The 21,702-nt window shown below is 39.0% G+C and overlaps 1 protein-coding gene across 2 annotated transcripts in view; it reads left to right on the top strand.

Moving 5' to 3' along the window:
• CSMD1 (CUB and Sushi multiple domains 1) overlaps positions 1-21,702 on the top strand; it is a 1,865,804-nt gene that overhangs the window by 1,144,004 nt on the left and 700,098 nt on the right. For both annotated transcript variants that reach the window (XM_075923597.1, XM_006137767.4), the window contains exon 6: positions 15,421-15,533. In XM_075923597.1, the coding sequence (XP_075779712.1) occupies positions 15,421-15,533 (113 nt within the window). The remainder of the gene's footprint in view (positions 1-15,420; positions 15,534-21,702) is intronic.

Raw genomic sequence — 21,702 nt, 5'->3', positions numbered from 1 at the left:
TTATTGATAAAATTAAAATATCAATTGATTGGTTAGACAGTACGGTACATCAGTCCTACTGGTTTCTGTATTCCCAAAAGGCTTATAAATCCTTCCCCTTTATTAGGGACCTCCAGGAACAAAATTTCCTTCCCTTAGGATTAAAGTAGGATGAGGTTTGGGGGCTTTCCTGTGGTCAGTGTAATAGCTGCCTTTTCGGGTTGGAAGGAATTGTCCCAGGCAGGGTTTGTGTTTGTTAATATTGGCTCAGCAGGCTGGAGACCTGATTGGTAGGTTAGGTTGCAGCATTCATTCTGTCACATCTCAGTAGGTGTCCAGTGCAAGTTCTCAACAAAAGAGGAGTATGTCCAGTTCCTTGATAAACTGGAATTGGTACCTTCTTCGGGAGATGCCTTCTCCCAATATGTAAGGGCGTAGGGCTAAGGAGCCTAATGTCTGTTACAACAAGGAAACAATCCCTTCTAGAGAGCAGTTTGTCCCAACAACAATGCTTGAATCAACTGACTTCTGCCCTTCACCAGGTGGCACCAATTATAGTAGGAGGTATGACCTGCTTTGGGTGAGTTGTTGTTGGATAGTTCACAGTGACAGCAAGTGATTTTCCACAGGCAAAGAGTGAGACAAGGATCTATGTTTCCACAACCCTCTTTAATATGCATAGAGAGTTTACTAAGACTGAACAGTCAGAAGGCTTTGACCATGTGGAAGAAGCTATGATTTCAGTTGGTAGACACATGTTAACTCCCTTTAGATATGTTGATTACATGACACTCTTAGCTATGGCCACTGGTGCAATACAACCAATGTTAGTCTGTAAAAAAACAAAAAACAAAAAAAAACAAAAAACAGTTAGGGTGCATCTATACTGCACCTGTAGCTCCAAATAAGCTATGCAAATTGTGTAGCTTATTTCAAGTTAATTTCAAAATAGTTTATTTTGAAATTTGGTACCATCTACACAGCACTCATTTCAAAATAAATCGCTATTTCAAAATGTTCCTTACTCCTCATGGTATGAGGTTTACAGAAATGTCAGAATGAGCCAGTTATATTTTGAAATAATGGGTATGCTCAAAAGACATGGAATAGCTATTCCTGGATACTTCTAGAGGTATCCCAAAAGCGCTGGAGTATAGACATAGCCTTACGGAGGAATATGAACTATTCCTGAGTGAAACAAAAAAAGGAAATACAAGTGCATTGATACAACTAAGAAAAACATAACAGACAAGATGAAGAGTAGTCCTGGGGGAATTCTGTAATTGCTGGATTTGGGGACATAGTAGAATGCAGAATTTCCCCAGACAGATAGAGGCAATAGATGTAATTAATTATCTGGGACCTTATGTATGTAAAGAAGGAGACTACTCCCAAGAAATAAGGAAAAACTAAGAATCATTTGCTCATCTGTGGTCTTCCTAAAGAAAATGTGGGGAAAAACCCCATGTCATCTCAAAATGTAAAAAGAAGGAACTAGTGAAAATCTTGATGTTTCACCCAAGCGATTTAGGCATGTGAGTTGTGAGAACTTAATGTTGCTGAGAAGGAGAAAAATCAAACTTTTGAAATGTGGTGCAGGTGATGACTCTCACATTTCTCCTGGGTAGGAAAAATAAAAGAATGTTTGTCAAGAATTGCTAGCTGCCAGTGCCTGGGTGGTGTATATAGTGGATAGAGCAAGACCTTGTTTGGCAGTTGCAGTTAGGGGTAGTGGCAAGTATAAAGCCAAGAGTCAAATATGTTGCTGGGGATTTAGCCAGAATCAAAGATTGAAATTGAAGTCAGGATAGGGAGCAGGATATGGAGGCAAAGACTTTATTGGAAAGTGCAAATTTCAAGGCTGAAACAAGGGCTAGAAGGAGCAGAGGGAAAGCACGACTACAGGTTGCTAGAAGAAGGAGCAGGAAAAGCACAACTACAGCTTTACTGCTGTTGCTTGGGGGTTCAAGTAGCGGGCTGTAGGCTCTGGCTCTGCTTCCTGATTGGGCCACATTTTCAGAAGGCTCACGGGGCATGGTTGAGCTTCTAGGGTTGCCTACCAATCAGGCTGGAAGTCAACTCTGCTTTTGAGAGAAATATTGTCAGAGAGAAACCAACCCTGGGCAGAAATCAACACACACCGCCATATGCAATTTGGTTAGAATTGGCACAGAAGTAGATATAACATGGAGAAAATGATTATGGAAGGAATTATGAAGAGTTGTTGCTGTAAAAGATGGTCAATGAGGAGTTGGTTGTTTGGTTTGTCTCAGACCAGTGAAAATTAGCTGCTGAATACTCAGAGATAGTGATGGATTGTGAAGGCTTCTTAAAATCTTGCTATGATGTCACTGATACTCAGAAGTGAATAAATGTGGATTTTTTGTTTTGTTTGCAGATCTATTATGTAATGTAATTGTTGCCTAGTTAAACCACATTTCTGGTGTCTTGTTTTGTCTTGTCTTCCTACAGTGTTTAGGACAAAGTGCCAGTTTCTCAGCACAGTCCATATGGCTCCTAACTTCAAGAACATTTATTGTGCCTGGAACATGTACATGAGGTGCAACGAGAGTCTGTGTATTCTTTTTCTCTTTTTTGCACTTTGAAAAATTCTATGCCTTGTAATATTTAAGATTATACAAAAATAGTTGCACTAAGTGAATGAATTTTCTCTAAGTGAATCAGACTGTCATTAACGTAAACAAGTTCATAAAGAGTGGCAAAAGGAATTGATCTGGAAACTGACTCCATTCAGAGGAACAGAATCCTTATTCTGTACATATTCTGGGCTAAATGTTTTGATGTTTACACATTGCAAAGAGTATTTATTTATGCCACTCACCCAACTGATACAGCTGAGTTTGTAAGGATTTCCTAAGTTAGCCCTGTGTTTTGGAAATTCTTTCTATTTAATGTGAATATTTCATGGGATTGGTGGTTCCTATTAGAACAAGAGTAAATTTTAAAGTGTAACAAAGTCCAACATATTGCCCATGTATCCTAATTCTAGTCTTCCAACTAGTGTTGTGTACAGAGAAGAAGACTGTTTATATATGTCTGGTATCTGTGGCTCACTACATCTTTAATTAAAAAATAAACAGGGAGTGACTATCAGACATGGAAAATTAATATATTACTATTTGGTTTGAAATACCACAGAAGACATACAGCTAAGTTAGACTAGAGATCAAACAGGTGGATTATGCCTTTGTGTCAATAATAATAATTAACATTACTGTCATTTTTAGAATAATGGAAACTGATGAGGCACTTTTAGCCAAAACATATGTAGTTTATAGATATTCATTGTACATTAGCAGATATTTTTGTGTATTTATTTGGAGAATAACTGGTTTTTTTAAAAAAAACAATACAACCACTGATAGATGTAGTGTGAATGTGCCTTTGTGTGTCTCTGTGTACCATTTAATTCAAATAACAATCTATTTCAAAATATTCTCGCGTGGCTCCCTCTCAGACTTTCAACCCCACAGATTTGGACACACCAGATGAAATGTTACTAAAAATATATTAAGTACCAAAAATGTATCTTTCCAGCAATTAACTTTAAATGTATGGGGGAAAGTGAGTGTTGTTATAAGTAAAATGAGTAGTTAAAAAGAAACGGTAGCAACTTTTTCACACCCAGAACAAAACATTTCCTACCAAAGTGATAGCACTAAGTACTACGATTCATTCTTTTACCATTGCATGCAGTTTTATTTTTATTACAATACAACCTTGAAGGCCCAATCAAGTTTAGCTCTTCGTTGTGATAGACAATGCCAAAACACAGTAAGGGTACATCTAGACTGGCATGATTTTCCGCAAATGCTTTTAACGGAAAAGTTTTTCCGTTAAAAGCATTTGTAGAAAAGAGCGTCTAGATTGGCATGGACGCTTTTGCACAAAAGCACTTTTTGCGGAAAAGTGTCCATGCCAATCTAGACATGGTTTTGCGCAAGAAAGCCCTGATTGCCATTTTCGCCATCGGGGCTTTTTAGAGCAAAACACTTTTTAGCAGTCTACACTGACCGTCTTACGCAAATACATTTGCGCAAGAGGGCTTTTTCCCGAACAGGAGCAGCATAGTATTTGCGCAAGAACACTGACAATCTTACATTAGATCGTCAGTGTTCTTGCGCAAATTCAAGTGGCCAGTGTAGACAGCTGGCAAGTTTTTCCCCAAAGCAGCTGCTTTTGCTGAAAAACTTGCCAGTCTAGACGCAGCCTAAGAGTTAATCTCTGTTCTGAATAGTTTGTAATTTAATTAGAGAAGACAAAGACTGGATGGATAAACAAGGGTGCAGAGGGATTTTGTCTTGTTCTAGGTGAACACGGAAGGTTAGTGTGACAGGATGAGGTCACAGAAAACCCCTTGCGGGGGCTTGCCAGAGTGGTGACACAGCCACTGCCATTGGACTTCTGCTCTCTGGGACTTCTCACCGCTTGGTCTTGCAGGGCTAGCGCCACTGGTCGGCCCCAAGCTGAGATCACTACCCCTCTGAGATACAGTACAGACACTGAACCTCTTCAGGTCCAAGGAGGGTGCAGTTTTAGGTCCGGCTTCCTGGGATACCACTCCTCAAACGGGATCAAAATCCCCCAGTGAATTACCTGGCTACACTCCCTTTAGCAATGAAAGGAAGAATGTACACACAGATTGCTTCCCCAGGTAATAATTATTTACACTGGGCTTGATAGTAAGTAAAAGTGATTTTATCAAGTACAAGCAGTAGGCAAGCAGCACTCCGGTAGGCACCCGGAGGAGTCTTCTGTGATCTCATCTTGTCACAGATAGAGATCACTTCCAATCTAATATTTTATCCATGGTACCATACAAGCTAAATTGGGCAAAATCATTCTGAATGACTTTTCATCTGACAGTCTAGAAACAAAAGAGAATCAAAACATAACTATTCCTTTTCATTTTAATAAGCTACTCCTTTCAGTTTCTTGGGACCAGGGATGCTTACAGTGTTCTTTAAAATTTCTAACTCATCCTTACAGAAAATAACTATATCATGATGCCTATTACTAGGAAACAAAAGTCCTTTCTAAGAAAAAAATAGAACCATTATGTAAGTTTAGGGTCAGCCATGCATAATTAATACAAATCAGTACCTGTTTCGTAGAGAATAAGGTTGATTTGTTATGAACACTTCAATTGCAGATTAGACACATTTCTTCTAGAAAAGGTTTGGTTTTATAATCTTTGCATATGCTAATTTTGATAAATGAATATTATACTCAATTTTGAAGATCAAAAATTTGACTTGGTAAAGCTCGACTAAAGATTTCATTGCTGCCATATTAGTTTAGGTTGGGATATAAATTAAAAGATCACATTAATTTCCACCATGAAACATTGAAGTCCAAATCTTTCAAGCTGGAAAGACAGTTTTGGTTATGTTTGGGGTTTCTTTACTTAAATATTTCCCAAAATTCTGTATCCTCCCATCTATCAAAATACATTATATGAAGAAAAACATGAATATGCATGGTGGAGTGAAGGCATTATTGCTAACTTGTTTCAAATTAGGGATGTTAAACAGTAAGCATACAGATAAGCATGAAGCTTACCAGAAAAACCAGCTTTTGCCAGTAAATTCTGGCAGCAGCCAGTCATACTACACCAGGGCAGCCCCAGTCACAGAGGGCTGGTAGGTCTGGTGGCAGGACCCCATGACCACAGAAGGGCTAGGCAGCAAGCCAGAGAGCAAGCCCTAAATTAACAAATCTATTTCAAATCATTCCCTCTTGGAATGATTCAGCCACTCTCCAAAAGTAGTTATTGCTCTCATCTCCATCTCCATGGGTTTGAAGGCACCAAAAGCTGATAGTAACAACAGGAGTAAAATGAAATTATGTGGTGCTCCTCTAGTTAAGAAACCCTCCTAACACACATTTCAAGACTTTCATTAGCATAGCTTTAATATGATTGGTTATTTTGTGTGTGTGATCTCCCACATATGTTTTCACCCCATAATATAATTGGGCAGCAGGAGATCTTATGATGGGAAATTCTGTATCTTGGGGTTCTAAGATAGTTGAGAAGCCTAACTGGACCATGTCAATGAAACAATCAATAAGAGGGGAAAATGGAAAGAAGAGCTTTATTTCAGAGTGGAACTAACCTTTCCTTTTCAAAATGCACAAAAAATGTAAATGTGCTTTCCAAAGTTCGTTGTAACTTTTCCATCCATGTGCAGAATAAATGTAATGCTGATGTGAACCACTAGTAGAAACTCATCCTGTTGGCTGTGAGTGGCTGTTGACACAATGCTAATCATCTAGGTGACATTTGAATCTCTCCTGGGTAGATGCTCAAGCTACCTAATTTTCCCATATAACCAACTGCAGTAGTTTCTCTAGGGATATGTGTTCATGAATGATTGGAAAAATCAGCATGATCATGACTATGAGATGGTCCCAGAGACACTGTTTCCGGTAAGATCTGGTCCACACAATGAAAAGGACAAGTAAAATAACATGGTGCTATCTACAAATTCCTTACAGTCTAGATACACAATATATAAATTGCTTTATATATTGTTGTAAGAAAGCAGAAAGAAGTTGTTTGAAATAATGGTGAAGTTGTCATGGTCACACTTTAAAGAAATAACAGTTGCAATAATAAAGAGGAAAAATGTAAATGACAATTTGTTTTGAGACTATCAGTCATAAGAATGACTAGACCAAAGGTCCATCTAGCCCAGTATCCTGTCTGCCCACAGTGGCCAGTGCCAGGTGCCCCAGAGGGGGTGGACAATGATCAAGCAATTTGTCTCCTGCCATCCTTCTCCAGACTTTGACAAACAGAGGCCAGGGGCACCATTCCTTACCCCCTGGCTAATAGCCTTTTATGGACCTAACCTCCATTAATTTATCTAGCTCTTTTATAAACTCTGTTATACTCCTAGCCTTCATAGCCTCCTCTGGCAAGGAGTTCCACAGGTTGACTGTGCACTATGTGAAGAAGAACTTTCTTTTATTTGTTTTAAATCTGCTACCAATTCATTTCATTTGGTGTCCTCTAGTTCTTATATTATGGGAACAAGTAAATAACTTTTATTTATTCTCCCTCTCCACACTACTCATGATTTTATAGACCTCTATCATATCCCCCCTCAGTCTCCTCTTTTCTAAAATGAAAAGTCCCAGTTTCTTTAGCCTCTCCTCATATGGGACACATTCCAAATCCCTAATCATTTTAGTTGCTCTTTTCTGAACCTTTTCTAATGCCAAAATATCTTTTTTTGAGACAAGGAGACCACAGCTATATGCACTATTCAAGATGTGGGTGTACTATAGTTTTATATAGGGGCAGTAAGATATTCTTTGTCTTATTTTCTATTCCTTTTTTAATAATACCTAACATTCTATTTGCTTTTTTGACTGCCACTGCACACTGCATGGATGTTTTCAGAGAACTATCCATGATAACTCCAAGATCTCTTTCCTGATTAGTTGTAGCTTAATTAGCCCCCTTCATATTTTATGTATAGTTGGGGTTATTTTTTCCAATGTGCATTACTTTACACTTATCCACACTTAAATTTCATTTGCCATTTTATTGCCCAATCACTCAGTTTGGTGAAATCTTTTTGAAGTTCTTCTCAGTCTGCTTTGGTCTTGAGTATCTTGACAGTTTGGTATCATCAACAAACATTGCCACCTCACTGCTTACCCCTTTCTCTAGATCATTTATGGATAAGTTGAATAGGATTAGTCCTAGGACTGACCCTTAGGGAACACCACTAGTTACACGTCTTCATTCTGAATATTTACCATTTATTCCTACCCTTCGTTTCCTGTCTTTTAAGCAGTTCTCAATCCATGACAGGATCTTTCCTCTTATCCCATGACCAGCTAATGTACACGTGAGCCTTTGGTGAGGGACCTTGTCAAAGGCATTATGGAACTGTAAGAACACTATATCTACTGGATCCCCCTTGTCCACATGTTTGTTGACCCTTTCAAAGACCTCTGTTAGATTAGTAAGACACGATTTCCCTTTAGAGAAACCATGTTGACTTTTACCCAACAAATTATGTTCTTCTACGTGTCTGACAATTTTATTCTTTACTATTGTTTCAACTAATTCGCACAGTATTGACATTAGACTACTGGTCTGTAATTGCCAGGGTCACCTCTAGAGCCCTTTTAAAATATTGGCGTTATGTTAGCTGTCTTCCATCCTTGGGTACAGAAGCTGATTTAAAGGATAGGTTACAAACCACAGTTAATACTTCCGCAATTTCCATTTGAGTTCTTTCAGAACTTTTGGGTGCATGCCATCTGGTCCTGGTGATTTGTTACTGTTAAGTTTTTCAGTTTGTTCCTAACCTCCTCTAACGACACTTCAGTCTGGGACAGTTCCTCAGATTCATTACCCACAAAAGACAGTTCAGGTTTGGAAATCTCCCTAACATCCTCAGCAGTGAAGACTGAAGCAAAGAAATCATTTAGTCTCTCTTCAATGGCTTTATTGTCCTTGATTGATCCTTTTGTATCTCGATCGTCCAGGGGCCCCATTGTTTTTTTTACCAGGCTTTCTGCTTCTAATGTACTTTAACATTTTGCTATTACTTTTTGAGTTTTTGGCTAGTTGTTCCTCAAAATATTTTTTTGGCTTTTCTTATTACATTTTTACACTTAATTTGGTTTATGTTCCTTTCTATTAACCTCACTAGGATTGGACTTCTGCTTTTTAAAAGATGCCTTCTTATCTCTCACTGCTTCTTTTATGTGATTGCTAAGCCACAGTGGCTCTTTTTTAGGTCTTTTACAGAGTTTCTTAATTTGGGGTATACATTTAAGTTGGGCCTCTATTATGATGTCTTTGAAATGTTTCCATGCAGCTTGCAGGGATTTTATTCTAGTTACTGTGCCTTTTAATTTCTGTTCAACTAACCTCCGCATTTTTGCGTAATTCCCCTTTTTGAAATTAAATGATGATAGGAGTTACTATAGAGAACTTTCTGGGTGTCTAGCTGATGACCCTTGCCCACATGCTCAGGGTTTAGCTGATCACCATATTTGGGGTTGGGAAGGAATTTTCCTCCAGGGTAGATTGGCAGAGGCCCTGGAGGTTTTTCGCCTTCCTCTGTAGCATGGGGTACAGATCACAGCTGGAGGATTCTCTGCATCTTGGGGTCTTCAAAGTATTTGAAGGCTTCAATATCTGAGATATAAGTGAGAGGATTATTCTAGGACGGGTGGGTGAGATTTTGTGGCCTGCACTGTGCAGGGGGTCAGACTAGATGATCATAATGGTCCCTTCTGACCTTAAAGTCTATGAGTCTATAAATGCCAGAGTGTTGGACATTAGTCACCTTAATTCGAACTAGGATGGCGGTGTAGACATACCCTGAGGGTCAGGAGCTTCTTGCCCCAGGTGCACACATATGCCACCCGCCCACAGGGCAGGTAATCATACATGTTACACTCGACGTAATAAACAGGATAGCCCCACTCTGCTGCTGGGCGTCTGTCTGCATTTTCTCCTATGTGTAAATTTGATTATAGATGGTATTTTTATTTAAATGTTTGGGATATAGATTAGAAAACATTTATGTTTAAGAAGGTCAGCAGTAACTAGCACCCTCTAAGTGCCCCCCTCTAAATGCCCTTCTCAAAACTTCCTCCTGATAGCAATCGCCCAGTTTGCAAGCTCCCTGGTCACCTCCTCGCAGGGCTTATAAAGCTCTGGCCTTCCTGATTGATAGCTCCTCCCTCTGCCTATGGCTCGACCAATGAGCAGATAGTTTCAGATTTCAAATCCTAATTAAGGCTCACAGCTTCCAACTGCCAGCATGATCACGTGGCCTTTCAAAACAAACAAACAAACAGCTCAGCACTGAAAACTCCAGACAGACAAACACAAGCCCAGAACCCCCAAACACAAACATCCACCTACTCCAGACAACCACTTACCCCAAGGTGCTGTAAATTGCCCCCTCCTTCACCAGGAGAGCCCCTCTCAAAACTTCCTCCGGTTAGCAATCACCCTGTTCGCAGGCTCCCTGGTTGTCAAAAGAACCTCAGTGTTTGTATAAATCCCACAGTATTCCTGTAACCTTATTTAGATGCAGAATGAAATTAGTAAAGTATTAATGGTAGCCACTCTATAGTCTTGCAGTTCCCCAATTTAGTATGGGAATAAAAGAGTAAAAAAAAAGGATAAAAATATTATTAAAGCTAGTCAACATAGTTTATGGAAAATAGAACTTGTCAGACGAACTTATTTTCATTCCTTGATAAGATTACAAGTTGTCTTATAAAAGGTAACTGACAGATGGAATTCATTCAATTTTTGTAAGATGTTTGACTTGGCATGAATTACATTCTGATTAAAAAGTAAAAATTAGAAAGTATCAGTCGTGCAGATGCCAAATGAATTAACAGGTGGCTAATAGAGAGATCTCAAAAATATTTTAAAAAGATGGGGAATTATCACTGAATGGGTATATTTCTAATGTGTTTCAACAAGGATCAATACCAGGCCTGATGTAATTCAACTTTTTATTCTATAATCTACAAGTAAATGTAAAATCATTACTGATAAATTTTGCAGATGTATTGTGTGTTTGAATTTAATTTAACGATAATAATAATAATGTGAGTTTGACAAAATAGCAGTCTTAAATGAAATTATTTAATCAAAGATTAACAAAATTAGAACTATACCGAAGAAAAACTTGTGTCACCACTCTTTGTATAAGATGAAGAGTTGAGCCATTTTGCCACCTTGTGTAACAGGTGGGATGCTGACAGAATGCAGTCCCTAATTTAATTATCAAATCATCTTTCCTGTTATGGCCATAAGACAGAGGTATTCCTTTTTGGGAGGGAAAATTATTTCCCCAAATTAATTTCACTATGTGGTCTATTTTCAAATTCTCATGTAACCTGATTACTTATGAAATTTCTTTTATGGTATCTTAGATTATATGATCAATCAGTTAAAGGGATTTCAAACCCAATTGTTAATCAGAACACCTGTTGCAACAAATACTCCCTAATGAGCTAAATGCTTCTTTCAGTGAATCATTATTTCATTTAGCACAGAAAACATCTGCATCAACAAATACATCTCATCAGTCACAGAATGTAATTGTATCATTAGCAACCCTCATAAATTACCCAGCCTTGTTTATCATAACATACTTCCATCAATAACTTCCATAGGTTCTAAGGGGTCTCCCCCAATATCTAGACTACACTCAGAGACACTGAGTATGATTTGATACAGACCAATATTTCATTATATACATTTTTGAATGCTGGCTCTCCATTAGATTGCAGTTAAGAACACCATAATGTTTCTGGGAGAACAGATAGTAAGGAAAGAATTATGAGGATTTAAAATACAACAATCATGAAGTATTAATATTAACGAACAGATAACACATGACTGATGGTCAGTCCAGTAGTAAATACTGATAAATGATATAATATATGGAGATGTACCCTCTCACAGAGCTGGAAGGGACATTTAGAGGTCATCAAGTCCAGTCCCCTGCCCTCACAGCAGGACCAAGTACCATCCCTGACAGATTTGCCTCAGATCCCTAAGTGGCCCCTTCAAGGATTGGGCTCACAACCCTGGGTATAGCAGGCCAATGCTTAAGCCACTGAGCTATCCCCCCTTCAAAAGGGAGTGGGCAGTCATACAGAATGATCTGGCTTATATCATGACATGGACTTATCCAAACAAAATACACTTTAATACATCCAAATGTAAACTTATAGGTGCAAGGATTGCAAGCTGTACCTAGAGACTGGAAGAATGCCTCCTGAAAAATCTGTGACTCTGTAAAGAATCTAGCTGTCATAATGGACAAACAACTGAACATAGCTCCTAGTGGGATGCAGTGTAAAAAAATGCTAGTATAGTCCTTGGATTTGCAAACAGAAGAGTAGCAAAGTGATTTTACTTGTTTTCATAGAACTGGTGAAACTGATACTTCACCAGTAGTGGGGTTACCAGCTTGTAAAGAGAATGTTGAAAAACTTAAAAAGACATAAAAAAAAGCCACAAAATATGATGTGAGGCCTGGAGAAAATGTCATACAGTGACAGATTTAAATCATCCAACTAGTTTATTTTATAAAAAAAAAAGAAGACAGGTGATTTCATTATTCCATGTAAATAAATTTCATGGGGAAAATAAATCAGAAATTCTTACATAAGCAGAGAAAGGCATAATAAGAATAATGACTAGAAGCTGAAGATAAACAAATTTAAATTAGAAATTAGGTACACTTTTTTTAACTATATGAGTAGATTAACTGGTGTAGAAAACTAACAAAAGAAGTGATGCATTCGCTATCTCTTTATGTCTTCAAATAAAAAACGGATGCTTTAGAACATATGTTTTAGCCAACCATAAAGTTACTGAGCTCAACCCAGGTAAAACTGGGTGATATACAGTATGTCAGATTAGATCAGGAGAGGGGAACTTTTATTGAGTTGGGGGCTGCTAACACACAGAAAAATCAATTAGGCAGGAGGCAGTGGGGGCTGCAGTGACAGTGCAGGCTCCCCACTGCTGTAGGGGAAAAAGTCCAGAGCCCTGGGGGCTGGATATGGTCCCTGGGCCTTAGGTTCTCCCCACCCTCCTTGATTAGATGATAGAACAGTCCTGGTTGCCTTCAATTCTAAAATAATCATTTTTGGATTATTTTACATTATAACCTAATTTGAATAAGGGGGCAGGTTAATAGGTTGTTTCATTTGTGAATACTTCATAGCGCATGCGTGTTGTATCCTATGCCATAGGTGGCACTATCCATCTCATGTTTACTTCCATAATTACTTCCTTGCCAAGACCATAGTCTTCCCTTAAAAAAATGTAATGATTACTATGGCCATATAGCCTTTCCCTTGTATGTGTGTATTGGTTCTAATTTTGATCAAACTTTAGTGCAAATGAGTAAAGTTTGCACTGAAGTTTGGTGGAAGTAGTGGTTTTGACAAAAGAAGTGGCAATATGCTATCAGCAATCAGGGTCATGGGAGTACTTTGCTCTGTCTTTTTTTCCCTTTTAAAATACAGAATTTTATTTATATTACAACAAAGTATCTCCTGGAGGGCATGTGGTGACATTCAGGTTTACAGTAATTAAGGGCATAACCCTGCAAAAGGTATTCAAGTAGTTGGATATCAACAACCCCATAAAGTCCCTCTGAAGCCATAGGTCTGAAGAGCCATCTGTAAGACTCATGTGAAGAATCATGACAGAGAAAGCAGGGGACTGTAAAAAATGAAGAAATTTTTAAATTTGTATTCTGAACAAACTTAATTAAAAGATCCCTACAGGTTGAACCTCTAAAATCTGTGACTCTTTGGTCCAGCAACATCTATGGTCTAGTAGGACCATGGATATTGTTGGATCAAAGACCCCAACTGGCCAGGGTCAGTAGTGCAGTCTGGGCTGGGCTGGTGGCAGGGAGCACAGCCCCAGCCAGGCCAGCAGCAGCAGGGTCAGCGTGGTGGGAAGCACAGTGCAGCTCAAACTGGTGCCTAGATGACAGCCCCAACTGGAGTTGGCAGTGAGGAATATAGCCTCAGCTGGACCAGAGGCAGCGGAGCTGGCACTGAGAGGATCACAGACCCGGCTGGGCTGTAGGCAGTGGGGCTGGCAGTGGGGAATGGCTGGGTCAGTGGCCAGGGGCACAGACCTGGCTGAGGCTTGTGTCACCATTGGTGTCAGCTGGGAGTGCACGCAGGTTGGGCCACTAGCTAGGAGCAAAGCCCTGGCTAGGACTGGCAGGGAGGGGAGACTTGATCTCCCCTAGTCCAGCAAACTGTCTGCTTCAGGACTGCTGAGGTCCCAAGGGTGCTGGACCACAGATGTCCAACCTGTGTTTTGAGAATTCAAACTATAAAATAAAAAATATTTAAACAGAAAAATACCATAACAGGGAAAAGACAATACTTGTTATATTCCCAACACATTATCCAACACATTATCAATAAATTACAACCTATACTGGAACAGGATACTAAACTCCAAGAAGCTCTGGGAGACAGACCCATAGTCTCCTATAGACAACCACCTAACCTCAAGATGATTCTTACCAACAACCACAGGACATACCACACTAATACCAACCCTGGTAATTTCCCTTGCAACAAATCCCGTTGCGGCTTTGTCCACATATTCACTCTGCTGATACCATTATTGGGCCTAACCAGGGGTATGTCTACACTACCCCCCTAGTTCAAACTAGGGGGGTAATGTATGCATACCAAACTTGCTAATGAAGCCCGGGATTTGAATTTCCCGGGCTTCATTAGCATAAAACCGGCGCCGCCATTTTTAAAAGCCGGCTTGTTCGAACCCCGTGCCGCGCGGCTACACGCGGCACGGGCTAGATAGTTCGAACTATGTAGCCATTCCGATCTATCTGTACACCTCGTCCTGTATTTTGTTTCAGCTACACCAGACTAACACGGCTCCATTTCTATCACTGTTATATTGCCAGGTGTCCTACATATAGAGACACTCATGGTAGTTAAAAGTACCATTAAAGGTTATTGTTAAAGATACAATATAAAAATGCTAGCGGTTTTATGCATAGTCAGTAATATTATGTGAGGCCTTGTTCCCTTAAATTGAAGAGCAGTAGTGTTTTTATGTGTATAGATTATAACAATGTAATGTTGTGAGATGCCAGATGAGGTTTGGATTAAATCAACAAAAAACATGAATACAAGGATATCATTCCTGTTATTCTTAGAAGGATTAAATATGAAAATGCCTATAAATTTGTTTTTACTCTGATTCCCCGTGGTAAATGTTTAACATTTGTGTGATGAGCTGCAGCCATTTCCATACAACGGGTGTGTTCATTTTAAAATTTCAAATAGCACTATCTAAGTAACTTAAATATTTAAAAAATACAGTTGACCGAAAAGGTCCAGTATTAATAGATTTTGATATTGTGACCAAGTATGATAGCACCTTCTAACATGCATTCTATTAATCTCTACACATTAAAATTAGTACACACACACACACACACACACACACACACACAAACACGTCCCAAACACCATTCTGTTTCTTCATCAAAGAGTTAGCAGCAGTGATATAGCAAGGAAGGCATCATATTACTAAGTGTTTGTACAATACACATTTATAGTAAACTTCAGAAATTTTCTTTCCTACTAAAATGTACATAACAATGAAAAAAGGAGAAACTTGCCTGACTATCAAATAACTAGCTGGAAAGGAAAAACCTTACTCCAGTCTATGTAGCAAGTAAATCAATAGTATATCATTAATAGATACTAGTGCGTCATAGTCGTCAGATGAATGATGCACACTGATCAGTATATTTAATTTCACTTGGTCTCTTTTCTTTAAATCAGTCTAAAATACAAGTTTTTGCTTCATCCTATCTTAACTAAAGTTTTTTTTTTCCCCAGGTTGACTGGCATGAACCTGCCTTCTCCTGTTATCAGCAGCAAAAACTGGTTACGACTCCATTTTACATCTGACAGTAACCACCGACGGAAAGGTTTTAATGCCCAGTTCCAAGGTAGGAAATACACAGTGTCATCCAAAATAATATGATTAAAACTGGTAGTCGTGTACATTTTTCTTTAGAAACCACAGGTCTGTGCAGTAAATAGCTAAAGTCTAGATTCTACTGCCCTTAGGCTAAATAGCAGCTACTACTGTATTATAAAATAAATACTTTTCATAGATTCATTTAACACTGTTTATGCAAAAAGTAACAACTTTTTCTATGAAATATGCCTCTATGGAGTGTTTATTTAGCTGTTTTATATTAGATAAATTGAATGTGTGATATCTTTTTGTATTAATTCAGATCTTTGCTTTAAATCATGAGTAGAATGCAAGTCACAGAAAATCTGCTCCATGTAAAGACTGGCCCTATCTCACTGATGTCTTCCTTCATTACTCATAATCAAGCTTTTGCCCTGAGGGTTACATTCATCACTAGGAGAATTAACTCCTCCCCAATTCAAGATAAAGTACATTTCAGACTACTGAGTAGATCTGCATATTCATCTTTATTAGAAAGAAAGAGGATGTGAATGCTACTGTCAGTTTTTGTCTATGTCCACCTGGATATTCATCAAAATGCAATTTTTCTTGAATGGAATCTTTATTGATTTTTTGCACTTGATAAATCATCATTCAGAATCAAAGATTTTGTAATTAAATTAGAAAGAGAAGAATATCCTGTAAGTCACAATGCAGATGATGTAGAATCTGAATATACATTCAAACCCTTTATTTACCCAGCCTATTTGCTGCTATTTTTACCCCACATGCAAATAGACTTCATCAAAGTTAAATTGTCACTCCAGAGTCGGACCTGTACAGTATTACTCAGTATATATGTGTTGTTTACTGATTATTATATTTATATACGTAAAAAATAGAACATATCAAACACATTTGATACAATCTCTATCATCTTTGCACTCCTACAATTTTGAAAAACATTAAATAAAAATTCTGACCCACTCTATAGATCATTTAGGTAAAAGAAAATCACAGCATATGTGGTATCTCATTGCATTATAGAATTTGTTTATACAAAGTTTACTGAGGCTAAGGGAGGTGATACTTTTGGCAGCTGGTAATTCAAGTGTATTGCAATACATAATATTTGATCCTGGATCCCATTCAGCGGTAGTTATAAAGACACTATGGCTGTATCTACACTGGCCCCTTCTTCGGAATAGCCATGCTAATTTAGAACTTTGGAATAGGGAAATGCACGGGGGATTTAAATATCCCCCATGGGATTTAAATAAACATGGCCACCGCTTTTTTTCCGGCTTGGGAAAAAGCCGGAAAAGAGCGTCCAGACTGGCGCGATCCTCCGGAATAAAGCCCTATTCCGGAGGATCTTTTATTCCTACTTGAAAGTAGAACGCTCTTTTCCGGCTTTTCCCCAAGCCGGAAAAAAAGCGGCGGCCATGTTTATTTAAATCCCGCGGGGGATATTTAAATCCCCCGCGCATTTCCCTATTCCAAAGTTCTAAATTAGCATGGCTATTCTGAAGAAGGGGCCAGTGTAGACGTAGCCTATAGGTAATCCTATCAACCCACCAGGAAGCAAAGGATCTATAGAATAGTCATGGTAAGTCTGGGACAGAGCGATGAGATGACAGTCTAAGATTTACAAAAATCTATTTTATATGGGAATGCACAAGAGAGAATTTCAATTTAAAGGAAATACCTAGCGAGGCTATAAAAAAAATGGGTGTTTGTTGCACTTTGTAATATATCTGACTTTTAAAAAAAATGGTGGTAGTGTAAAACTTGGCTTTCAAAGAGCGGTAGTCAAATTTGAGGTAGCTTAATAAATTGCAAATTCATATTTTATTTGAAATCTCCTTTTTATAATTTAACAAATCCTTTGAGGCAGATCGAAGGCAGGAGTTTGGACTTTAGGAGTTTGGTCCAGCGCAAGTATATAGGTAGTTGAATAGTAAGTTCATGTTCCCTGAATAGGCTGCCAAAAACTACTGCTCAACCATCAAGATAGGTGGGCATCTGAAACTCATTAAGAGCCGAGCTGCAGTACAATCTAATGCAACATCTGCCAATAGTTAAGGTCTGCTGGCCCTCTAAAAGGGCTTCTCAGGCAAGATGGGAGAAGGAGAAGAGGGACAGACTGGAGAAGAGGAAGCACAGAGAGGAGGCAAAAACTACAGGCTGCAAACAGGAGGGGTTTTTCCTCTAAGATGCCAGGCAAGAGGTACTGTGGGAGTGGTGAAATTTTTTTGTCAGAGAAACTGAGACTATGTCTCCACTGGAAAGGTTTGGCTACAAATTGTTTTTGACATGCAAATTTGGCCAAAAGTAAAAACTGCTTGTAGGGAATAATTTCTGGACACACTGGGTGCAGGTGAAAACAAGTAGAGGATTTATTGGTTCACACAGCTGGTGGAGTACCCATCAGGTGGTTAACCTGGTGAGCACTAACTTAACCAAAACATACATTAGATTATATAGGTAGCAGAAGGACAGAGGAGAAGTGATTTGATAGGTCTAGCAGCGGAAGTGAGATATGCACATGAGCCAATAAGTTACACAGTATCTCCACCCATTACCAATTAAACATTATCACTAATACAAGTAGTTATTCTTAACAAGCTAAATGAGCCAACATAAACAAAGGCATGTTGATGGTCATTTTGTTGGCCAGAAATATAATGCGTCTCCTGTGGGGGTGGTATTGCCTTAGTGCAATCCTTGGGATCCAAGTTTATTTTCTAGGAACAAAGCAGACAATGAAAAACAATCCCGCGCGTTGTTTGGTACCGGCCTTATCAAAGTGAGGCCCTTTTGGAATGTGTTGCCGGGGCGACTAGGGTCAAGTTAACTGCTGTCTGTGTGCTGCCTAGGCCTGGCCTAATAATTTCAAATTTGACTTGTAAGTTCTCAGCAAGATACAGTGGACTGCCTCAATTTACCCTACACTGCTCAAACCATTTTTTTCTGCCTCCCATTCTCAACATTTTATGGCCACATTGCTAGCTCCCCATTGACAGATAGAACAAAGCAATGTGGGTAAGCATCCCACAGTGCAGTGTTGTGAAAAGGCAGAGACGATCCCTGTATTTCTTGAGATTTCCTCGTAGCTCTGTGAACTTTAAGGAATGTCAAAGCATCACAGCAGTCTTTCCAGCCTTCTTCCTGCAGCAGCAGAACAGAAACAGTCCAATGATTTATTTTTCATTTGTTTCCCAAATGTAGAACCTCACCCAGCTGTCAGATAGTTCCTGAAGCTTTGAAAGGGAGGGGGTGCGTGACTACAGGGCAGCAGGGATCACAAAACACTGAAGACTGCCATCAGGACAGGCATTGTGGAATATTGGCAGAAGCCAGTTCTGTTGACAAAACAAACAGAGTCCATCAACAATAAAGGGAGAGGAAAAGATAAGTCTCTCACAAGAGTGGAAGTTTTTTCTTGACAAAACCTGATTTTTTTTTTTCCCCCTGACAAAAGTCACATTGTAGTGTAAACATTCTCACTGTTTTGTCAGCAAAAGGCAGGTTTTGGTGACAAAACATGGCAGCATAGACAAGGCCTAAATATTTTTCCTGACAACAGTTTCATTGCAGTGTCCACACATCTATCTGGCTAAAAGCTATGTAATGTAGACAAAGCCCCAGAGTATAACAAACACAAGTTGAACAGATTGTTTAGCTAAATAGTTAACACATATTTTCAAGCAGCTATTTAAGGTAAAATAGCCAACTAGTATCATTCTAGTCAAAGGGAAGGAGGGTAGAGAGCTATGGGTGAGGGTTAAGTATACAGTGATTGCTCTGGAGAGCTGTTCATGAGAAAGGGACACATTACTTTTTTGTCTTTTATCTTTGTGTGTTCAAGAAGAATGTGGCAATTATTTTACTTTCCTATGTAGCTGTTGTTGAGGCATTTAGTGAGGTACACCACATGTTGTGAAAGGCATGTATAAAACACATGGATCTTGAAACGTGTGTTGGGGAGAGCATTGATCTCTATCTTCGGGTGGCTGTTGTTTTGGCAGTGATTGTTGCCACTTTAAGTTGCTCTGTCCTAGTCTCTGAGGGTATGTCTACACTACCCCCCTAGTTCGAACTAGGGGGGTAATGTATGCATACCGAACTTGCTAATGAAGCCCGGGATTTGAATTTCCCGGGCTTCATTAGCATAAAGCCGGCGCCGCCATTTTTAAAAGCCGGCTAGTGCGAACCCCGTGCCGCGCGGCTACACGCGGCACGGACTAGATAGTTCGGATTAGGCTTCCTAATCCGAAATATCTAGTCCGTGCCGCGTGTAGCCGCGCGGCACGGGGTTCGCACTAGCCGGCTTTTAAAAATGGCGGCGCCGGCTTTATGCTAATGAAGCCCGGGAAATTCAAATCCCGGGCTTCATTAGCAAGTTCGGTATGCATACATTACCCCCCTAGTTCGAACTAGGGGGGTAGTGTAGACATACCCTGAGGGAGTTTACTTCTGAGGATGAGCTTGGAGGGGTTCAGTGGATATTGGAAGATGACAAGAATGTAGGAGGGTAAGGAAAGATTTCTTTCAGGTTGTGGTCCCTATTGTGTATATTGTTTCATTTATTTCATGCTACCCTATATGGGTCCAGTGTGGGATGTTAAGTATAAACTGGGAATGTACAGTTGAAGGGAGTTTTATATCTAATTTGAAGCAGATTCAATACATGGTTAAAATGAGACCATGTTCTTGAATAAACACATGTATAAAAAAAAAGACAAAAATACCATGTCACCTATGGGTGAACGCTTTTTACAAAGCAATCACTCTATCTGTGACCTTTCACTCCTCATCCTGATAGGAAATCTGCACACCATCTTCAAAAGACTAATCTGGGACCTCAGATTCATAACTTTGATAAACACTATAAAAATCATGGACTGAATATAGGCACTGGATTTATGGCTTATTACAACAGTCTATGACTCATTATCACCTCTCCCAGCCCAGCTGTTCTTTCCCATGACTCTAGAGGTGTTGATGGAACACTTCACCTTGAATGGTCCTTTGAAATATGAACCTAGAACTTGTGCTAAACATTTGCTCCACCTTGTGTTTAGCTGTGACTCTCTGCACAATTCCCCAGCCTGAACAGGAAGGAGCTCCGTATAAGCTTGAAAGCTTTACTCAATAAACAACAGAAGTTGGCCCAGTAAAAGATATTACTTCACTCATCTTGTCTCACAGATAAAGGGGCTGAATTAAGGTTCATGGGCAATCTAAAATCTGGCATACCCTAACTTTTCAATGCATAACTTTGCCACCTTTCTGTTCTTGAGCATTTTTGTTATAAAATATGTTCTCCTGATTAATAGTCATATTTCACTTCTCAAACTGTGTTTGTATACACATGCAAATGTATGTATAACCTATATTTAAATTTAATATTACTCACAACTGAACAATAATTAGTATTCAGAATCCCTTTGGAAAGCTAATACTTTAAAGAATTTATTTGTAGAACTAAATATACTCACTTATGTGAACAAGCATATAATAACAAATTATAAATGAATGGATTTAAGCAAGCCATCTGATTAAATTAGAGTTGTGCAAGCTTAATTCAATTTCAAATGGCTGAAAGATTGATTGAAAGAGATTAAAGTGCTATTGTTGCTGCGCTAATTTAGACTATCTAGGTTATGGATCATTCCAGGTCAAACTTGTGCTCTCTGGGTGTGTGAACTGTGCAGCGGGAATTTGAACCAAAATTTCCCTCTTCACAACTAAGTATCTTAACTATTGAGCTAAAGGTTACAAGGGCACCAATGCTGCCTTTTCCAGTTTTGTGAATAGTGTCTAAGCCCCCCTCAGAATCTGTCTTGAAGAATTGAAATAATTCATTGTTATAATGTTGGAAGAATTTCAAAATTTATGAAAGGCTTTTTTGTTTGATTGTTTGGTTTTTTGTTTTGGGGAGGGGGGAGTGAAACAATCCATGCAGCTAGACTCCTAATCTAAATTGACTATTTGGTTATCTTGCTGCTGACAACAGCAAGCAAACCAAATAAACCAGAAAGATAACTGTGCAAATAGTTAAGTGATCAATTTGCAAACATCTAGGAGGTAATAAACAGCCAGTGTGTATCTTTCAAAACCAAATTGTGTCAAACCAACTTGGTAGCTTTCTTTGACAGGGTAACAAGCTTTGTGCCTGCAGCAAAGTGGAA

Source organism: Pelodiscus sinensis, chromosome 3 (genome assembly GCF_049634645.1).
Source record: "Pelodiscus sinensis isolate JC-2024 chromosome 3, ASM4963464v1, whole genome shotgun sequence".
Lineage (NCBI taxonomy): Eukaryota > Metazoa > Chordata > Testudines > Trionychidae > Pelodiscus > Pelodiscus sinensis.
The sequence above is the reverse complement of the archived record's forward strand: the minus strand, read 5'-3'. Positions and strand labels throughout refer to the sequence as shown.